The sequence below is a fragment of the Nerophis ophidion genome, linkage group LG13 (assembly GCF_033978795.1).
Source record: "Nerophis ophidion isolate RoL-2023_Sa linkage group LG13, RoL_Noph_v1.0, whole genome shotgun sequence".
NCBI lineage: Eukaryota > Metazoa > Chordata > Actinopteri > Syngnathiformes > Syngnathidae > Nerophis > Nerophis ophidion.
Window position 1 is genome coordinate 33,854,937 of NC_084623.1, and position 18,537 is coordinate 33,873,473.

At 38.2% G+C, this 18,537-nt stretch overlaps 1 protein-coding gene across 1 annotated transcript; it reads right to left on the minus strand.

Annotated features, from left to right (window-relative positions):
* Window positions 1–3,078: 3,078 nt before the first annotated feature.
* tmem199 (transmembrane protein 199) lies at window positions 3,079–13,943 on the minus strand. The gene is made up of 6 exons (XM_061918815.1): window positions 13,612–13,943; window positions 9,054–9,127; window positions 8,878–8,967; window positions 5,927–5,969; window positions 5,343–5,455; window positions 3,079–5,241 (listed from the first exon to the last, which is right to left on the minus strand). Exons 1-6 carry the CDS (start codon window positions 13,793–13,795, stop codon window positions 5,146–5,148), a joined length of 600 nt encoding a protein of 199 aa, XP_061774799.1. The 5' UTR covers window positions 13,796–13,943; the 3' UTR covers window positions 3,079–5,145.
* Window positions 13,944–18,537: the final 4,594 nt, after the last annotated feature.

Genomic DNA, 18,537 nt, shown 5'->3' on the forward strand with positions numbered 1-18,537 from the left:
AAATCCAAATCATCTCACCTAAACTCTAGACAAAATAAACACATTACAGTTGATTATGTACCATTTTCAACAAGTGTTCACAACAGAGTAAACAATGACGGCGTCAGCCGAGACGTTTTAAGGAGGAGGTGCAGTGCATCAACAATCGTTTTATCGAGCAAAACTACTGTCTACCGTAACCACACCAAAACAACATCAGCAACAAAACAACTATCTAGCAAAATTGTTCACTTCCTGTCGTAATCACACCAAAACAAACTAATTATTTGTTTTATTGACAGTCGTTCTCTTTCATTTAAATCAAAAGACCCACAACAACAGTCGGAAAACTCTTCTTTATTATTACACATTTTAATTTTACTCTGTAATTTATAATTATATATACTGAGTAACGCTTAACATTATTATAAAAAATTACTGAGTAACTGAATAATGACCTTTGTCAGATGCTCATAATTACTAATACTGAGCATCTGACAAAGGTCAGCTATGTAAAATGTGTTACAAACCCCGTTTCCATATGAGTTGGGAAATTGTGTTGGATGTAAAAATAAACGGAATACAATGATTTGCAAATCCTTTTCAACCCATATTCAGTTGAATATGCTACAAAGACAACATATTTGATGTTCAAACTGATAAAAGTTTTTTTTTGTTGCAAATAATCATTAACTTTAGAATTTGATGCCAGCAACACGTGATCAAAAGTTGGGAAAGGTGGCAATAAATACTGATAAAGTTGATGAATGCTCATCAAACACTTATTTGGAACATCCCACAGGTGTGCAGGCTAATTGGGAACAGGTGGGTAACATGATTGGGTATAAAAACAGCTTCCCAAAAAATGCCCAGTCTTTCACAAGAAAGGATGGGGCGAGGTACACCCCTTTGTTCACAACTGTGTGAGCAAATAGTCAGTTTAAGAACAACGTTTCTCAAAGTGCAATTGCAAGAAATTTTGGGGATTTCAACATCTACGGTCCATAATATCATCAAAAGGTTCGGAGAATCTGGAGAAATCACTTCACGCAAGCGGCATGGCTGGAAACCAACATTGAATGAACGTGACCTTCGATCCCTCAGACGGCACTGTATCAAAAACCGACATCAATCTGCAGAGGATATCATCACATTGGCTCAGGAACACTTCAGAAAACCACTGTCACTAAATACAGTTTGCCGCTACATCTGTAAGTGCAAGTTAAAGCTCTACTATGCAAAGCGAAAGCCATTTATCAACAACATCCCGAAACGCCGCCGGCTTCTCTGGGTCAGAGATCATCAAAGATGGACTGATGCAGAGTGGAAAAGTGTTCTGTGGTCTGACAAGTCCACATTTGAAATTGTTCTTGGAAATATTCGACATCGTGTCATCCGGACCAAAGGGGAAGCGAACCATCCAGACTGTTATCGACGCAACGTTCAAACGCCAGCATCTGTGATGGTATGGGGGTGCAATAGTGCCCAAGGCATGGGTAACTTACACATCTGTGAAGGCACCATTAATGCTGAAAGGTACATACAGGTTTTGGAACAACATATTAGATTAGATAGTACTTTATTCATTCCGTCAGGAGAGTTCCTTCAGGAAAATTACAAATTTTCAAAATTTGTAATTACAAAAAATTACAAAATTATGCTGCCATCTAAGCGCTGTCTTTTTCATGGACGCCCCTGCTTATTTCAGCAAGACAATGCCAAGCCACATTCAGCACGTGTTTCAGCAGCGTGGCTTCGTAAAAAAAGAGTGTGGGTAGTTTCCTGGCCCGCCTGCGGTCCAGACCTGTCTCCCGTCGAAAATGTGTGGCGCATTATGAAGCGTAAAATACGACCGCGGAGACCCCGGACTGTTGAACGAATGAAGCTCTACATAAAACAAAAATGAGAAAGAATTCCACTTTCAAAGCTTCAACAATTAGTTTCCTCAGTTCCCAAACGTTTATGGAGTGTTGTTAAAAGAAAAGGTGATGTAACACAGTGGTGAACATGCCCTTTCCCAACTACTTTGGCACGTGTTGCAGCCATGAAATTCAAAGTTAATTATTATTTGCAAAAAAATTAAATAAAGTTTATGAGTTTGAACATCAAATATCTTGTCTTTGTAGTGCATTCAATTGAATATGGGTTGAAAAGGATTTGCAAATCATTGTATTCAGTTTATATTTACATCTAACACAATTTCCCAACTCATATGGAAACGGGGTTTGTATTAGTGAGAGATTCAAAAGCCTAAATACAAAGAAGTTAGACATTCAAAAATGTGTTATTGGTTTTCATAGCAATGTAAAATAAAGGACACCATAATAGCTGACAACAAAGTAAAAAAGATTTAGAACAGTTAACACTGATTATTAACTGTTTTAAAACTATTTTTGTTTGGGAAAGTGAGCTGGAGCTATGGTGCTAAGAGGTCCATTTAGATGTTGTCTATGATTAGTTCTGCGTCAGTTTTTCCATGACACATAACATTTGATGTTTACAATATATAACGGCATAACAAACCTTTATGCTCTGCTACACCAGAAGCAGCAGTGGCTGCTTCATCTGAGTTTGACTCCCAGCAGTCCAATGATGGAGTGATGTATCGACACTACTTGGCTGTTTTGGTTTATTAGTGAACTGCTCTAACACTGACCGTGACTAATACATATTCTACACCTTGGCTATTTCAATTATATAATAGCAAAACATATGCTATATTTTTCATAACTCACTTTAAATATTGAGATTAAATAGGCCTTAAAACTATCACCCCCAAAATGTGTGATTATTCTTGACAGAAACATATACAGAATATATACTCAGGAAGCCAGGTCAGGGTAGATTTTGGAGATACCTCATGACCTGACATACAGCACTAATAATACATCCATCCATCCATTTTCTACCACTTGTCCCTTTCGGGGTCGCTGGAGCCTATCTCAGCTGCATTCGGGCGGACAATATGAACACTTTAATTAAAGTATTAACCACAGTGCATAGTTCACAAAAACTGTACTTTAATCAATTTATCCTATACATGACTGCGTACCTAAAATTAACTCAATGCAGAAACATAAAATAAGACTCAACAATGTGTAGGTTTGTTTTTGTATTGGTACAATTATGATCATAAATAGGAATTTAAACAAAGTGAGCTGTGTACATTTTGTTAGGGATTTGTCAAATACAAGAGAAGTGGATGTCGATTCAGGAAATAATATATAGGAAAAGTACAACAGGATCACAGCTTGGGGAAATTCATTAAAGGGACAATCAAAATATATTTTTAGATGTTATCTAGAAATCTGGAAACTAAATGAACTGAACATAACCACTAGTAGAATCATAGTACCTTAAATCAGTGGTTCTCAAATGGGGGTACGCGTATCCCTGGGGGTACTTGAAGGTATGCCAAGGGGTACGTGAGATTTTTTTTAAATATTCTAAAAATAGCAACAATTCAAAAATCCTTTATAAATATATTTATTAGGGGTGTGGGAAAAAATCGATTAAAATACGAATCGAATCGAATACATTGTGCGATTCAGAATCGATTCTCATTTTTAAAAAATCGATTTAAAAAAAAAAAACAATACACAGCAATACCATAACAATGCAATCTAATTCCAAAACCAAACATAACCCAGCAACACTCAGAACTGCAATAAACACAGCAATTGAGGAGACACAAACACGACACAGAACAAACCAAAAGTAGTGAAACAAAAATGAATATTATCAACAACAGTATCAATATTAGTTATCATTTCAGCATAGCAGTGATTAAAAATCCCTCATTGACATTATCATTAGACATTTAGAAAAAAAAAAAAAAATAAAAAAAAGAATAGTGTCACAGTGGCTTACACTTGCATCGCATCTCATAAGCTTGACAACACAGTGTCCAATGTTTTCACAAAGATAAAATAAAGTAAGTCATATTTTTGGTTTGTTTAATAGTTAAAACAAATTTACATTATTGCAATCAGTTGATAAAGCATTGTCCTTTACAATTATAAAAGCTTTTTTTTTTTTAAATATTCTACTCTGCTAGCATGTCAGCAGACTGGGATAGATCCTGCTGAAATCCTATGTATTGAATGAATACAGAATCATTTTGAATCGGAAAAATATCGTTTTTGAATCGAGAATCGAATCGAAAAAAATTGATATATTATTGAATCGTGACCCCAAGAATCGATATTGAATCGAATCGTGGGACACCCAAAGATTCGCAGCCCTAATATTTATTGAATAATACTTCAGCAAAATATGAATTTAAGTTCATAAACTGTGAAAAGAAATGCAACAATGCAATATTCAGTCTTGACAGCTAGATTTTTTGTGGACATGTTCCATAAATATTGATGTTAAATATGTCTTTTTTTTTTGTGAAGAAATGTTTAGAATTAAGTTCATGAATCCAGATGGATCTCTATTACAATCCCCAAAGAGGGCACTTTAAGTTGATGATTACTTCTATGTGTAGAAATCTTTTTTTATAATTGAATCACATGTTTATTTTTCAACAAGTTTTTAGTTATTTTTATATCTTCTTTTCGAAATAGTTCAAGACAGACCACTCCAAATGAGCAATATTTTGCACTGTTATACAATTTAATAAATTAGAAACTGATGACATAGTGCTGTATTTACTTCTTTATCTATTTTTTTCAACCAAAAATGCTTTGCTCTGATTAGGGGGTACTTGAATTAAAAAAATGTTCACAGGGGGGGTACATCACTGAAAAAAGGTTGAGAACCACTGCCTTAAATCACTCGCTTTTTCACTAATTCTGCCAAAAGACAACAGAGATTTTTCATTGTCAATTCCCCCAAACACAGTCCACTAATCTTTCAAACAAAAATAAGCATTCCTATGAGAAGGTTCTGTTGGTAACCATATGTTGTACTGAAAATGGTCAAAATTGTGAGTGTGCAGGTATGGAAATCAATAGTCGCCATTTGGCTACAATAAAAAAAGTTGTTGGAAATTTTCATTTTCTGTAAATAAGCAACAATAATAATGTATCCGGTACAGCACTACACTGTCAAAATGTGTGGCCGGACATAACTATTCCATTTGAGACACTGCCAATGACCTTATGTTTCTATTTGCAGCTTTTCCTCCCTGACTTGAGCGTCATGCCCTTGTTAGTTATGCTAGGGTTCCCCGAGTTCTCCCTCCATGGTCCGGACTAGGACAAACAGCTCAGCAAGACCGACAACAGATGTTGCAATCACAGCAGACACGACTCGCTAGGGAACAAGAAAAACAAAAAAGTATGCGTGAATGCTTGTTTGTCCACTTGTGTCATAGTTGAAAAATGTACTGCCTGTAAAATAAGAGTTGTTCTTACAGGTGTCGTTTCTGTGAACAGGTACTGACTGCCTATGTAGGAACATGCAAATGTAGCAACGACTGTCACCAGGAAGTTGACAATGGTCACGACCACCGCTTTAGCTGATCGTACTGTAAACACCAAAAACATGGATTATTATTTCAGCATTAGAGATTGAATTTCCATCAATCCATTTTCTACCGCTTGTCCCTCTCCGGGTCACGGGAATACAGGAGCCTATCTCAGCTGCACCAGGCGGAAGGCGGGGTACACCCTGGACAAGTCACCACCTTATCGCAGGGCCAACAACACAGATAGACAGACAACATTCACACTCACATTCACACACTAGGGCTAATTTAATGTTGCCAATCAACCTATCCCCTGCAGGTGCATGTCTTCGGAGGTGGGAGGTAGCCAGACTACCAGAAGGGAACCCACGCAGTCACAGGGAGAACATGCAAACTCCACACAGAAAAACCCCGAGCTGGGGGATCGAAGCCAGGACATTCGTATTGTGAGGCACATGCACTAACCCCTGTCACACCGTGCTGCCCTTGAGATTGAATTTTAATGATGAAAAATGTGTAATATACACTAACCTTCCCGTCCAAAATCTGCCAGTGTTCCATTTCGATTCATTTCCTGAAAATGAGTGAAAAGATGAGGGTAAGCGATTCAAACTTTGGTATCGATCTGATACCAAGCAAACACCGGGCCATTATTGCTGATACAGACACAGATTTATTTCTATTTTTTACTTGCTTTCATGTTATTAATTTCCAAAATGATCCAATACCAGGACAAACAGTTGATTTTGTTTCCATTCCCATTTATTTTTTTATGTAGAGTGGTAAACATACTTGCAAACTATAGCACCAAAGTTACTAAGTGGGCAACAAATTCACTGGCTTATAAGGTGTCCTAAAGGGGTCATTTAATGATTTTTCTTTTCTACATTTACAACACTTCCTTGTGGTCTAAATAACATGTGATTGTGGTTCTTTGGTCAATAATTTGCATCGATTATATTTTAGAGACCGTTTTCAAGCCGCTTTCTGACCATCTCTTCAGAATGTGCGGTTTTGTGGGAGGGTCTTATTAACCACTTTGACTGTGTATTCTCCTACGCTTGCTTTGTTGTAGTTTATGAGCGCTTCCATAGCGGGCCTACTGACAGATATAGGTTTGAACTTTCCATCCATCTTCTTCCGCTTATCCGATGTCAGGTCGCTGGGGGCAGCAGCCTGAGTGGAGAATCCCAGACTTCCCTTTCCCTCGCCACTTTGTCGAGCTCCTCACGGATTCCCCGTGTCTGCTAATCCAGAGGCACTGCCTCCCGTGTCTATGCAATGTTGCAGAGTCTTGTCAACCAAGACAGCCCCACAGCATCCAGAGCCTTGAGGAACTCCGGGCGGTTCTCTTCCCACCGAGGAGCTTTTTAACTACCTCAGCAACCTCAGCCCCAAAAATAGAAGAGCCCACCACGGATTGCCCAGGCACTGCTTCCTCATAGGAAGATGTGTAGTTGGGATTGAAGAGGTCTTCAAAGTATTCCCTCCACCGATCCACAACATCCTGAGTCAAGGTCAGAAGCACCATGCTCACCATACACGGTGTGGACAGTGACCTACTTTCCCCTCCTTAGGCGGCGTATTGTGGTCAAGAATTGCTTCAAAACCATCTGGAAGTCGTTTTCTATTGCTTCCCCGAACTCCTCCAATGTCCGAGTTTTTGCCTCAGCAACCGCCGAAGCCGCACACCGCTTGCCCTGTCAATACCTGTCCGCTGCCTCCGGAGTCCCATGAGCCGAAAGGACCTGATAGGACTCTTTCTTTATCTTGATGGCATTCTTCACCGCTGGTGTCCACCAACGGGTTTTGGGATTACCGCCACTGCAGGCACCAACTACCTTGTGGCCACAGCTCCGATCGGCCGCCTCGACAATAGAGGTTCGGAACATGGTCCACTCGGACTCAATATCCAGCGCCTCCCTCGTGACATGTTCAAAGTTTTTCCTGAGGTGGGAATTGAAACTATCAATGATGGGAGACTCTGCCAGAGGTTCCCAGCAGACCCTCACAATGCATTTGGGCCTGCCAGGTCTGTCTGGCATCCTCCTCCACCATTGCGGCAAACTCACTGTAGAAAGCTTCGCCCCTCTGTTCACCTGAGTTTCCAAAACATCCATCCATCCATTTTCTACCGCTTATTCCCTTTGGGATCGCGGGGTGCGCTGGTGCCTATCTCAGCTACAATCGGGCGGAAGGCAGGGTAAACCACCCCACAGCAATACCATAACAATGCAATCCAATTCCAAAACCAGACCTGACCCAGCAACACTCAGAACTGCAATAAACAGAGCAATTGAGAGGAGACAAACACGACACAAAACAAACCAAAAGTAGTGAAACAAAAATTAATACTATCAATAACAGTATCAATAATTTCAGCATAGCAGTGATTAGCTGTGTTGGATCCGCTTTGGACTGGACTCTTGCGACTGTGTTGGATCCATTATGGATTGAACTTTCACAGTATCATGTTAGACCCGCTCGACATCCATTGCTTTCCTCCTCTCCAAGGTTCTCATAATCATCATTGTCACCGACGTCCCACTGGGTGTAAGTTTTCCTTGCCCTTATGTGGGCCTACCGAGGATGTCATAGTGGTTTGTGTTGTGGTTTGTGCAGCCCTTTGAGACACTAGTGATTTGGGGCTATATAAGTAAACATTGATTGATTGATTAAAAATCCGTCATTGACATTATCATTAGACATTTATAAAAATAATAAAAAAGAACAATAGTGTCACAGTGGCTTACACTTGCATCACATCTCATAAGCTTGACAACACACTGTGTCCAATGTTTTCACAAAGATAAAATAAGTCATATTTTTGGTTCGTTTAATAGTTAAAACAGATTTACATTATTGCAATCAGTTGATAAAACATTGTCCTTTACAATTATAAAAGTTTTTTTTTTTTTTTTAATCTGCTACTCTGCAAGCATGTCAGCAGACTGGGATAGATCCTGCTGAAATCCTATGTATTGAATGAATACAGAATTGTTTTGAATCGGAAAAATATCGTTTTTGAATAGAGAATCGAATCGAATCGAAAAAAATCGATATATTATCGAATCGTGACCCCAAGAATCGATATTGAATCGAATCGTGGGACACCCAAAGATTCACAGCCCTAATATATACTTATACATATACATACATATACATATATATATACATATATATATATATATACATATATATATATATATATATACATACATATAAACACACACACATATATACAATATATACATATACACATATATACAAATATATATATATATATACATACATATATATATATATATATATATATATATATATATATATACATACATACATATTTTTATATATATATATATATATATATATATATATATATATATATGTATGTATATGTATATATGTGTGTGTGTGTATATATATATATATATATATATATATAATTATAAAAAGCAAAATGTACACAAAATAACATTTACCTGATTGTTTACATTACGCGTCATCTTGTTGTATTCTTCATTTGCTAGTCTGGCTTTAATGAGCTCTAAGCGTGCGACCAGTTCAGGATTCTGAAATAACAAGGATTATTTTTATTATAATTCTACATAATATACACGTAAACTTAAAAAAGAGCTCTGGCAAAAAGTACACTTACTCTGGGTGGCTTGACAAATCCCGGTAGGTGCAGTGAGCTGTCCTCTAGCAATTCATGCAAATACACAGGATACCCTGGACATCAAATAGAAATGTATCATATGGCATGTCATGAGGTAATAATTCAATGCACGTAAGAGATTATTGTGTTTGATTGTAAAGGGTATAATCAGTGATGACAACTACAAGCTACAGGTAGCTAAGCTGCGTAGCTTAACTCCATTTTCCAGTAGCTTGGCTAACGCCAAGCTTTTTTTTTTAATGAGTAGCTTTTCCTGCAGTTTAGCTACTTTTAAACCCATATAGCTAGGTAGCTTACATCAAAGCTGCAAGCTACAAATAGATAGAAAATGGACTGTGAATCCAGGCCATAAAAATATTTGGAGAAAATGAATGAAAACATCCATACATACGGAGAAAATACCTGATGATTGGTTGGTGTTCGTATGATTATTCACAATTGGCTAAGGTTAGGGCGAAACATTACGAACTGGCCAATCAGAGGCAACAGAGGGCAGGTCATTGAACCTGGCAAGCGACTCATGTCACAATGACCCGAGGGAGTTGGAGATAGATAGACACTTAGAGCTGACTCAAAAAAAAACATAAATGGCAGAAGAATTCTCTCCCCCAGATTATATTTTGTCTTTGGTGATGAAGACGACTTATAGGAAAGTGTTTTTCGACCACTGTGCTGCGGCACCCCGTAAAATACAGTCTGGTGTGCCATTGGAGATTATGTAATTTCACCTATTTGGGTTAAAATTATTCTTTAAAAACTAGTTATTATAATCCGCAAATGTGCCGTTGTTGAGCGTCGGTGCTGTCTCGAGTTTGGCAGAGTAACCATGTAATACTTCATGACAGTGGGAGGCAGCGTGCAAGTAAACAGGGTATCTGCAGGTTTCAGCAAGTCAAATTTAAGACTTTTTAAGACCTTTTTAATGCCACCTTGAATGAATTTTAAGACCGAAAAAAATAATAAAAAATCTATAAATATAAGCGATGGTTGGGGATCCCACTGTACTACAACCTCAATGACAATCAGTCAAGTTTACTTTTTGTATGTTTATTAATAAACAAACTGATAAGCACCACTCTGCCAAACAGCTTATCAAAAATCTTGAGAGATCCAAAAACTTTGACATCCAAAACAAACAAACCAACACCAAAGCCAGTACAAACATAATAACCGAGGTAAGGGTAAAAATAAATTACATTTGGTCAAAAATAGTGCAATAATAGTGCAATATAACATCAACAACAAAACACTAAACACACACTCAAATAAGCCTCAGTTGAGCTTCAGCTGGCTGTTTTCATTCACGAGTTCTGCCTCTATTTTTTTCAGCTCACTCATTTTTTCTTTGTATCTCTTTGTAGTGAGCTGAAATCACTCACTTTTACTCAAAGACGTGCCCCGAAAAAAAAAACAAAAAAAAAAAACTGGCCCGACAATTTAAGACCATTGAGTACTGAATTTAAGGCCATTTTAGGAATTTCTAATAAATGTAATACTTTTTAAGGCCTTAATTTTAGATACATGAATTTAAGACTTTTTAAGGATACCGCGGATACCCTGAGTAAAAGGGTATCTAATACTTAAACCAAAAATCAACAAAAGGTAAGTGCCGCTAAGAAAAGGCATTGAAGCTTAGGGAAGGCTATGCAAAACGAAACTAAAACTGAACTGGCTGCAAAGTAAACAAAAACAGAATGCTGGACGACAGTAAAAACAATCAACAATGTCCACACAAAGAAGGACAGCGACAACTTAAATAGTCTTGATTGCTAAAACAAAGCGGGTGCTGGGAATAGCGCTTAAGAAAGACATGAAACTGCTACAGGAAAATACCGACAACACAGGAAAAGTCACCAAAATAGCAGCTCAAGACAAGAACTAAAACACTACACAGAGGAAGTGAGATGTGACAGGTCGTGACAATACTTAGAAACAAGAGCTATAGTGATGCATGCTTGGTTATGGTTTGAATTCATATCCAACACTTGTGAGAACAACTTTTTATTGTCAATATCAGCTGCTGAGTTTCATTTTTTAAATGTTTTGTGCTGGTGGTGTGCCTCCGGATTTCTTCAATGAAAAAAATGTGACGGCTCAAAAAATGTTTAAAAACACTTGTTTAGGACAATGGCTCAAAAAAAGGTTGAAAAACACTTGTGTAGGACTTTGAACCCAGGCACATTTTTTGCATTGAAAAAATCCGGAGGCACACCACCAGCAGAAATCATTAAAAAACAAAATTCAGTTGACAGTAAAAAGTCGTCGCAATTGTTGGATATGACTTTAAACCATAACCAACCATGCATTAATATAGCTTGTCTCAAAGTAAGTGTACTGTCACATAACACCGTGACTTATTTTGAGTTTTTTACTGTTTTCCTTTGTCTAGTGTTTTATTTCTTGTCTTGCGCTCCTATTTTGGTGACTTTTTCTCTTTTTTTTTGGTATTTTCCTGTATCAGTTTCATATGTCTTTGGGCGATATTTCCCGCATCTATTTTGTTTTAGCAATCAAGAATATTTCAGTTGTTTTTAACCTTCTTTGTGGGGACATTGTTGATTGTCATGTCATGTTTGGATGTACATTGTGAACGCCGTCTTTGCTGTCGTCCAACATTATGATTTTGTTAACTTTGTAGCCAGTTCAGTTTTAGTTTCGTTCTGCATAGCCATCCCTAAGCTTCAATGCCTTTTCTTAAGGGCACTCCCTTTTGTTTATTTTTGGTTTAAGCACTAGACACCTTTTTACCTGCACACTGCCTCCCGCTGTTCCTGACATCTGCAAAGCAACTAGCTACCGGCTGCCACCTACTGATATAGAAGAGAATTACACGGTTACTTTGGCGAGCTGTAGACAGCACCGACACTCAACCACAACACATAATTTGCAGACTATAATTACTGGTTAGAATTTTTTTTTTTTAACCCAAATAGGTGAAATTAGATAATCTCCCATGGCACACCAGACTGTAACACACGACGACATGAATTACCATGAAATTGATTAACGTGGACCCTGACTTAAACAAGTTGAAAAACTTATTCGGGTGTTACCATTTAGTGGTCAATTGTACGGAATATGTACTGAACTGTGCAATCTACTAATAAAAGTTTCAATCAATCAATCAATCAATCAATCAGACACAGTGGTTGACAAACACTAGTCTAGGAAACCCACAATAATCTGTGTCCTCGGCTGTATTTACACAAATGTATGAATTTGGAGAAAACAATGCCCAAAACATTATTTTATAGTTGTTTACTCTGTAAACTGCTCTCTTCATCTAAGACAGGGGTCACCAACCTTTTTGAAACCAAGAGCTACTTCTTGGGTACTGGTTGATGCAAAGGGCTACTTAAATAAATTGCCAGAAATAGCCAATTTGCTCAATTTACCTTTAACTCTATGTCATTATTAATAATTAATGATATTTATATTTGTGGAAACACTGATCATCTTAATAATGTCTCACAATAAATATATATTTTTGATGACATGTTTTAAATAGGTTAAAATACAATCTGAACTTTGTCAGAATATATAACAAATTGGACCAAGCTATATTTCTAACAAAGACAAATCATTATTTCTTCTAGATTTTCCAGAACAAAATTTTTAAAAGAAATTCAAAAGACTTTGAAAGAAGATTTAAATTTGATTCTACAGATTTTCTAGATTTGCCAGAATAATTTTTATGAATTTTAATCATAAAAGTAAGTTTGAAGAAATATTTCACAAATATTCTTCGTCGTAAAAACAGAAGCTAAAATGAAGAATTAAAATAAAATGTATTTATTATTATTTACAATAAAAAAAAAAAATTTACTTGAACATTGAATTAAATTGTCAGGAAAGAAGAGGAAGGAATGTAAAAGGCAAAAAGGTATATGTGTTTAAAAATCCTAAAATCATTTTTAAGGTTATATTTTTCTCTAAAATTGTCTTTCTGAAAGTTATAAGACTCTAAGTTAAAAAAAAAAAAAAAAAATAATTTAAACAAGTGAAGACCAAGTCTTTAAAATATTTTCTTGGATTTTCAAATTCTACTTGCGTTTTGTCTCTCTTAGAATTAAAAATGTTGAGCAAAGCGAGAACAGCTTGCTAGTAAATAAATACAATTTAAAAAAAATAGAGGTAGCTCACTGGTAAGTGCTGCTATTTGAGCTATTTTTAGAACAGGCCAGCGGGCGACTCATCTAGGCCTTACGGACTACCTGGTGCCCGCGGGCACCGGGTTGGTGACACCTGATCTAAGACGTCCAACACAAATTTGGAAACACACATAAAGGTGATTTGAGTTCATGAAATGTTTTACTGCACATAACCATCAGCAACTGGTCCCAAACAACACACAATTCTTAGTTTTTTGGTCAAGATATAGATTCTGTTTATTGTTTCGAGAGTAACTTGTAGCTTAACCTACTACATTTTCCAAGTAGCTTGCCCATCACTGTGTCATGTGAGTATAGCTTGTTTCACTTAAACACGCGATGGCATATACAAAATAATTATCAAATAAAATACAATCAATAATTACCTTGATCCTTCAAGTACTTGTATAATTGTCTCGCTGTACTGAACGGCAGCGTTGTTTGTTCTGTCTTTTCTACAATAATATTCAGTTTCTGTCTCAGTCCTTCAGGAAGAGAAGAGTCTGTCTTTTCCAACAGTTCCGTCACACCCTTCTTGAAGTGATCTCCGACAACAAACGCAGACGCCATAATGTTACGGTACCAAACGAGTAGTCTAATGATACAACGTAAAATGTAATGTTTGTGTTCAATTAATCATTTTAGAGAGCAGTGGTAGCCGAATGTGCTAAGAGAAGTAAAGCCGCAGACGAAATTGGACTACGGCAAATCTAGTAGGACAAACAATGAAAACCGGAAGTTACGTCAAATGCGAGCGCAATAAATTGACGACAAGTTTAAATTGATAGTTTAAAAATGTTTTATCAATTAAAGTAAAGGTGAATCACACTAAATTACATTTTTATTCAATTGTAGAATTCACTGCCTACAAAATAATATATTTCGATAATCAGTCCATAATGTATTACATAATATTGTATGCCACTACGACTTTATATAATATATGTATTCAATATTTAATCATCATGTATTTATTTAGTAATTTCTTACTATTTGCTATTTAGTTACTCTACATATTAATGATATAGTTTCTTCTTTGTTTTCCTTCGTCACGTATTATGTTTTGTTTACTACAGGGGTCTCAAACTCAATTCACCTGGGGGCCACTGGATGCAGAGTCTGGGTGAGGCTGGGCCACAAGAAAAGAAAATTGTTCAGCGTCCCGGAAGAGTTAGTGCTGCAAGGGGTTCTGGGTATTTTTTCTGTTGTGTTTGTGTTGTGTCACGGTGCGGATGTTCTCCCGAAATGTGTTTGTCATTCTTGTTTGGTGTGTATTCACAGTGTGGCGCATATTTGCAACAGTTTTAAAGTTGTTTACACGGCCACCCTCAGTGTGACCTGTATGGCTGTTGACGAAGTATGCCTTGCATTCACTTGTGTGTGTGAAAAGCCGTAGACATTATATGATTGGGCCGGCATGCAAAGGTTTATTGGTGCTCTGTACTTCTCCCTATGTCCGTGTACCACTCCGTACAGCGGTGTTTTAAAAAGTAATACATTTTACTTTTTTAAACTCATACAGATAATTTCCAATAGAACATTTTAAAGCATTTATTGGCCAATAATACCGGCAGTCCGATATTATCGGACATCTCCACAAATAACGGTTTGAATTGGTCCAGGTTATTGGGGACTGTTATTACTGATGGACATGTGTCGCGGTGTGACTGCACGTAAGAAAACTATCGTCTCCATGGCAATATCTCTGTCGCTTCCACTCATTTTCCCCTTTTCCACTAACGCAGGGGTAGGCAACCCAGAACGTTGAAAGAGCCATTTTGGAGCCAAATAACACAACGCTGTCAAGCGCCATTCATGTAAAACTCGCGGGCTGCACTAACATTAGACTTTAATATTAAGGTGGGGGCCGCAAAATAACGTGTTGCGGGCCGCGTGTCTGAGACACCTGGTTTACTACACTCTCCATTTTCTCAGAAAATGTACTAATTTTGAATGACAACATGTCAAACATAAATTATGTGTGGATATATCAACACATGAGGATAATGAATGATCTGTAACAGAGAAGGAGAACAGCAGAGGTGTGGACTCGAGTCACATGACTTGGACTCGAGTCAGACTCGAGTCATGAATTTGATGACTTTAGACTCGACTTGACAAAATGAAAAAATACTTGCAACTCGACTTAGACTTTAACATCAATGACTTGTGACTTGACTTGGACTTGAGCCTTTTGACTTGACATAACTTGCTACTTTCCCCAAAACCCAACGATTAAAAAGTTATTCAGGAGCGCTCCGTATCTTCCATTGTGTACGGAAGTGTATCAGCGTGTGTGCGATGACAGCCTGTGCGCTACCTGTCAGTACAACAGCCAATCAAATTACATCCACGTTGTTTTCGTCACACAGCATTCACCCAATCAAATTGCAGGAAAACCAACGGAGAAGAGCTTTCAAACAACAGAAGAATAACTGAAGAAAATTATGCCATAAAGTGTTTCATTCGGGTATTAAAACTCTGACTTGGTCAACAAAACAGGAATTGCCGTATGCAAAACATGCGGTTGGAAGATTACAGACGGAGACACATCAATTTACAACTTCGTTTGACATTTGAAGTTGCACAAAGAAGGGTACGTTTTGAATGTAAGCTAACGTTTATTGGCTGAGTAACGTGACTTTTATTTGCTGTGTAATTAAATCAGTGAGGCTGTAAACTCACTGTTAACGTTATAACCATAGACATCTTATAAGGGTACGCAGCATCGAGCGCTACTGCCTATTGCCGCAAACGAGATGCGGGGCCGCCATCTTGGAAAGGTGATCCGCTCCACTCAGTGCAATTCATTTGGTAGGAACAATGAACTGTCAGCGCGTTTAATTCATATTACCTCACTGAATACCACTTATATTCATGCGCTTTTTTGTCATTCGTGTAACTATGATAAAGGACACATGTCTTGGCGTGTTCATAATTTGCTTAACAGAAATAGAATATTCTTATATGCTATAAGTGACCAGACGTCTGAGATCAAAACTGGGAATATAGTCCCAGAGAAGGGGAAAAAACAGTCAGCTATTTTGAAGTTGAAGAAACAATATGATTAGGTTGTATATACATGCGTATATCCTACATAAACATTGTATGAATACATTAGATATCTATATATTTTACGGACCTATAGACCGGAGGTTCTCAAATGGGGGTACTTGAAGGTATCCCAAGGGGTACATGATATTTTTTTAAATATTCTAAAAATAGCAACAATTCAAAATCCTTTATAAATATATTTATTGAAAAATACTCCAACAATATATGAAAGTAAATTCATAAAGTGTGAAAAGAAATGCAACAATGCAATATTCAGTGTTGACAGCTAGATTTTTTGTGGACATGTTCCATTAATATTGATGCTAAAGATTTCTTTTTTGTGAAGAAATGTTTAGAATGAAGTTGATGAATCCAGATGGATCTCTATTACAATCCCCAAAGAGGGCACTTTAAGTTGATGATTACTTCTATGTGTAGAAATCTGTATTTATAATAGAATCACTTGTTTATTTTTCAACAAGTTTTTAGTTATATTTACATCTTTTTTTTTCAAATAGTTCAAGAAAGACCACTACAATTGTGCAATATTTTGCACTGTTATACAGTTTAATAAATCCGAAACTGATGACATAGTGCTGTATTTTACTTCTTTAACTCTTTTTTCAACCAACAATGCTTTGCTCTGATTAGGGGGTACTTGAATTAAAAACATGTTCACAGGGGGTATATCACTGAAAAAAGGTTGAGAACCACTGATATAGACTTTATCTCTGTTGCTGCAACAGCAGAGAGTTTATTCTGTCTGGACACTTTGTATTGATATTTTCTATTACATTCTTCCTTTAAATGATCATGTTTACAGTGATTGAACATATATAAACACCTGAAAGTCTTTATTTCAGCTAAAACCACCAATCTGTTTCACTGGATTCAGAAAAAACTAAATTCTGTTTTACTCAACAAAGGTAGTATTTGAATATTGTTACTTGAAGACTTATCTGTGGTTACAATAAAATGAGAATGCATTATAATCAATGGCGGCTGGTGAATTTTGTTTTAGGTGGGCCTGAAAGTTTGTAAACCATCCATCCATCCATCCATCCATCCATCATCTTCCGCTTATCCGAGGTCGGGTCGCGGGGGCAACAGCCTAAGCAGGGAAACCCAGACTTCCCTCTCCCCAGCCACTTCGTCTAGCTCTTCCCGGGGGATCCCGAGGCGTTCCCAGGCCAGCCGGGAGACATAGTCTTCCCAACGTGTCCTGGGTCTTCCCCGTGGCCTCCTACCGGTTGGACGTGCCCTAAACACCTCCCTAGGGAGGCGTTCGGGTGGCATCCTGACCAGATGCCCGAACCACCTCATCTGGCTCCTCTCGATGTGAAGGAGCAGCGGCTTTACTTTGAGTTCCTCCCGGATGGCAGAGCTTCTCACCCTATCTCTAAGGGAGAGCCCCGCCACACGGCAGAGGAAACTCATTTCGGCCGCTTGTACCCGTGATCTTATTCTTTCGGTCATGACCCAAAGCTCATGACCATAGGTGAGGATGGGAACGTAGATCGACCGGTAAATTGAGAGCTTTGCCTTCCGGCTCAGCTCCTTCTTCACCACAACGGATCGGTACAACGTCCGCATTACTGAAGACGCCGCACCGATCCGCCTGTCGATCTCACGATCCACTCTTCCCTCACTCGTGAACAAGACTCCTACGTATTTGAACTCCTCCACTTGGGGCAGGGTCTCCTCCCCACCCCGGAGATGGCATTCCACCCTTTTCCGGGCGAGAACCATGGACTCGGACTTGGAGGTGCTGATTCTCATTCCGGTCGCTTCACACTCGGCTGCGAACCGATCCAGCGAGAGCTGAAGATCCCGGTCAGATGAAGCCATCAGGACCACATCATCTGCAAAAAGCAGAGACCTAATCCTGCGGTTACCAAACCGGAACCCCTCAACGCCTTGACTGCGCCTAGAAATTATGTCCATAAAAGTTATGAACAGAATCGGTGACAAATGACAGCCTTGGAGGAGTCCAACCCTCACTGGAAATGTGTTCGACTTACTGCCGGCAATGCGGACCAAGCTCTGGCACTGATCGTACAGGGAACGGACCGCCACAATAAGACAGTCCGATACCCCATACTCTCTGAGCACTCCCCACAGGACTTCCCGAGGGACACGGTCGAATGCCTTCTCCAAGTCCACAAAGCACATGTAGACTGGTTGGGCAAACTCCCATGCACCCTCAAGAACCCTGCCGAGAGTATAGAGCTGGTCCACAGTTCCACGACCAGGACAAA

What these genes read in the sequence shown, in the direction of transcription:
- tmem199 (XM_061918815.1), bottom strand. Translation starts at nt 13,795, where the DNA reads ATGGCGTCTGCGTTTGTTGTCGGAGATCACTTCAAGAAGGGTGTGACG. An exon ending in CAAGTACTTGAAGGATCAAG is followed by an intron (nt 9,128 to 13,611) that starts GTAATTATTGAT and finishes TTTGATGTCCAG; the next exon opens with GGTATCCTGTGTATTTGCAT. An exon ending in GATTTGTCAAGCCACCCAGA is followed by an intron (nt 8,968 to 9,053) that starts GTAAGTGTACTT and finishes TTGTTATTTCAG; the next exon opens with AATCCTGAACTGGTCGCACG.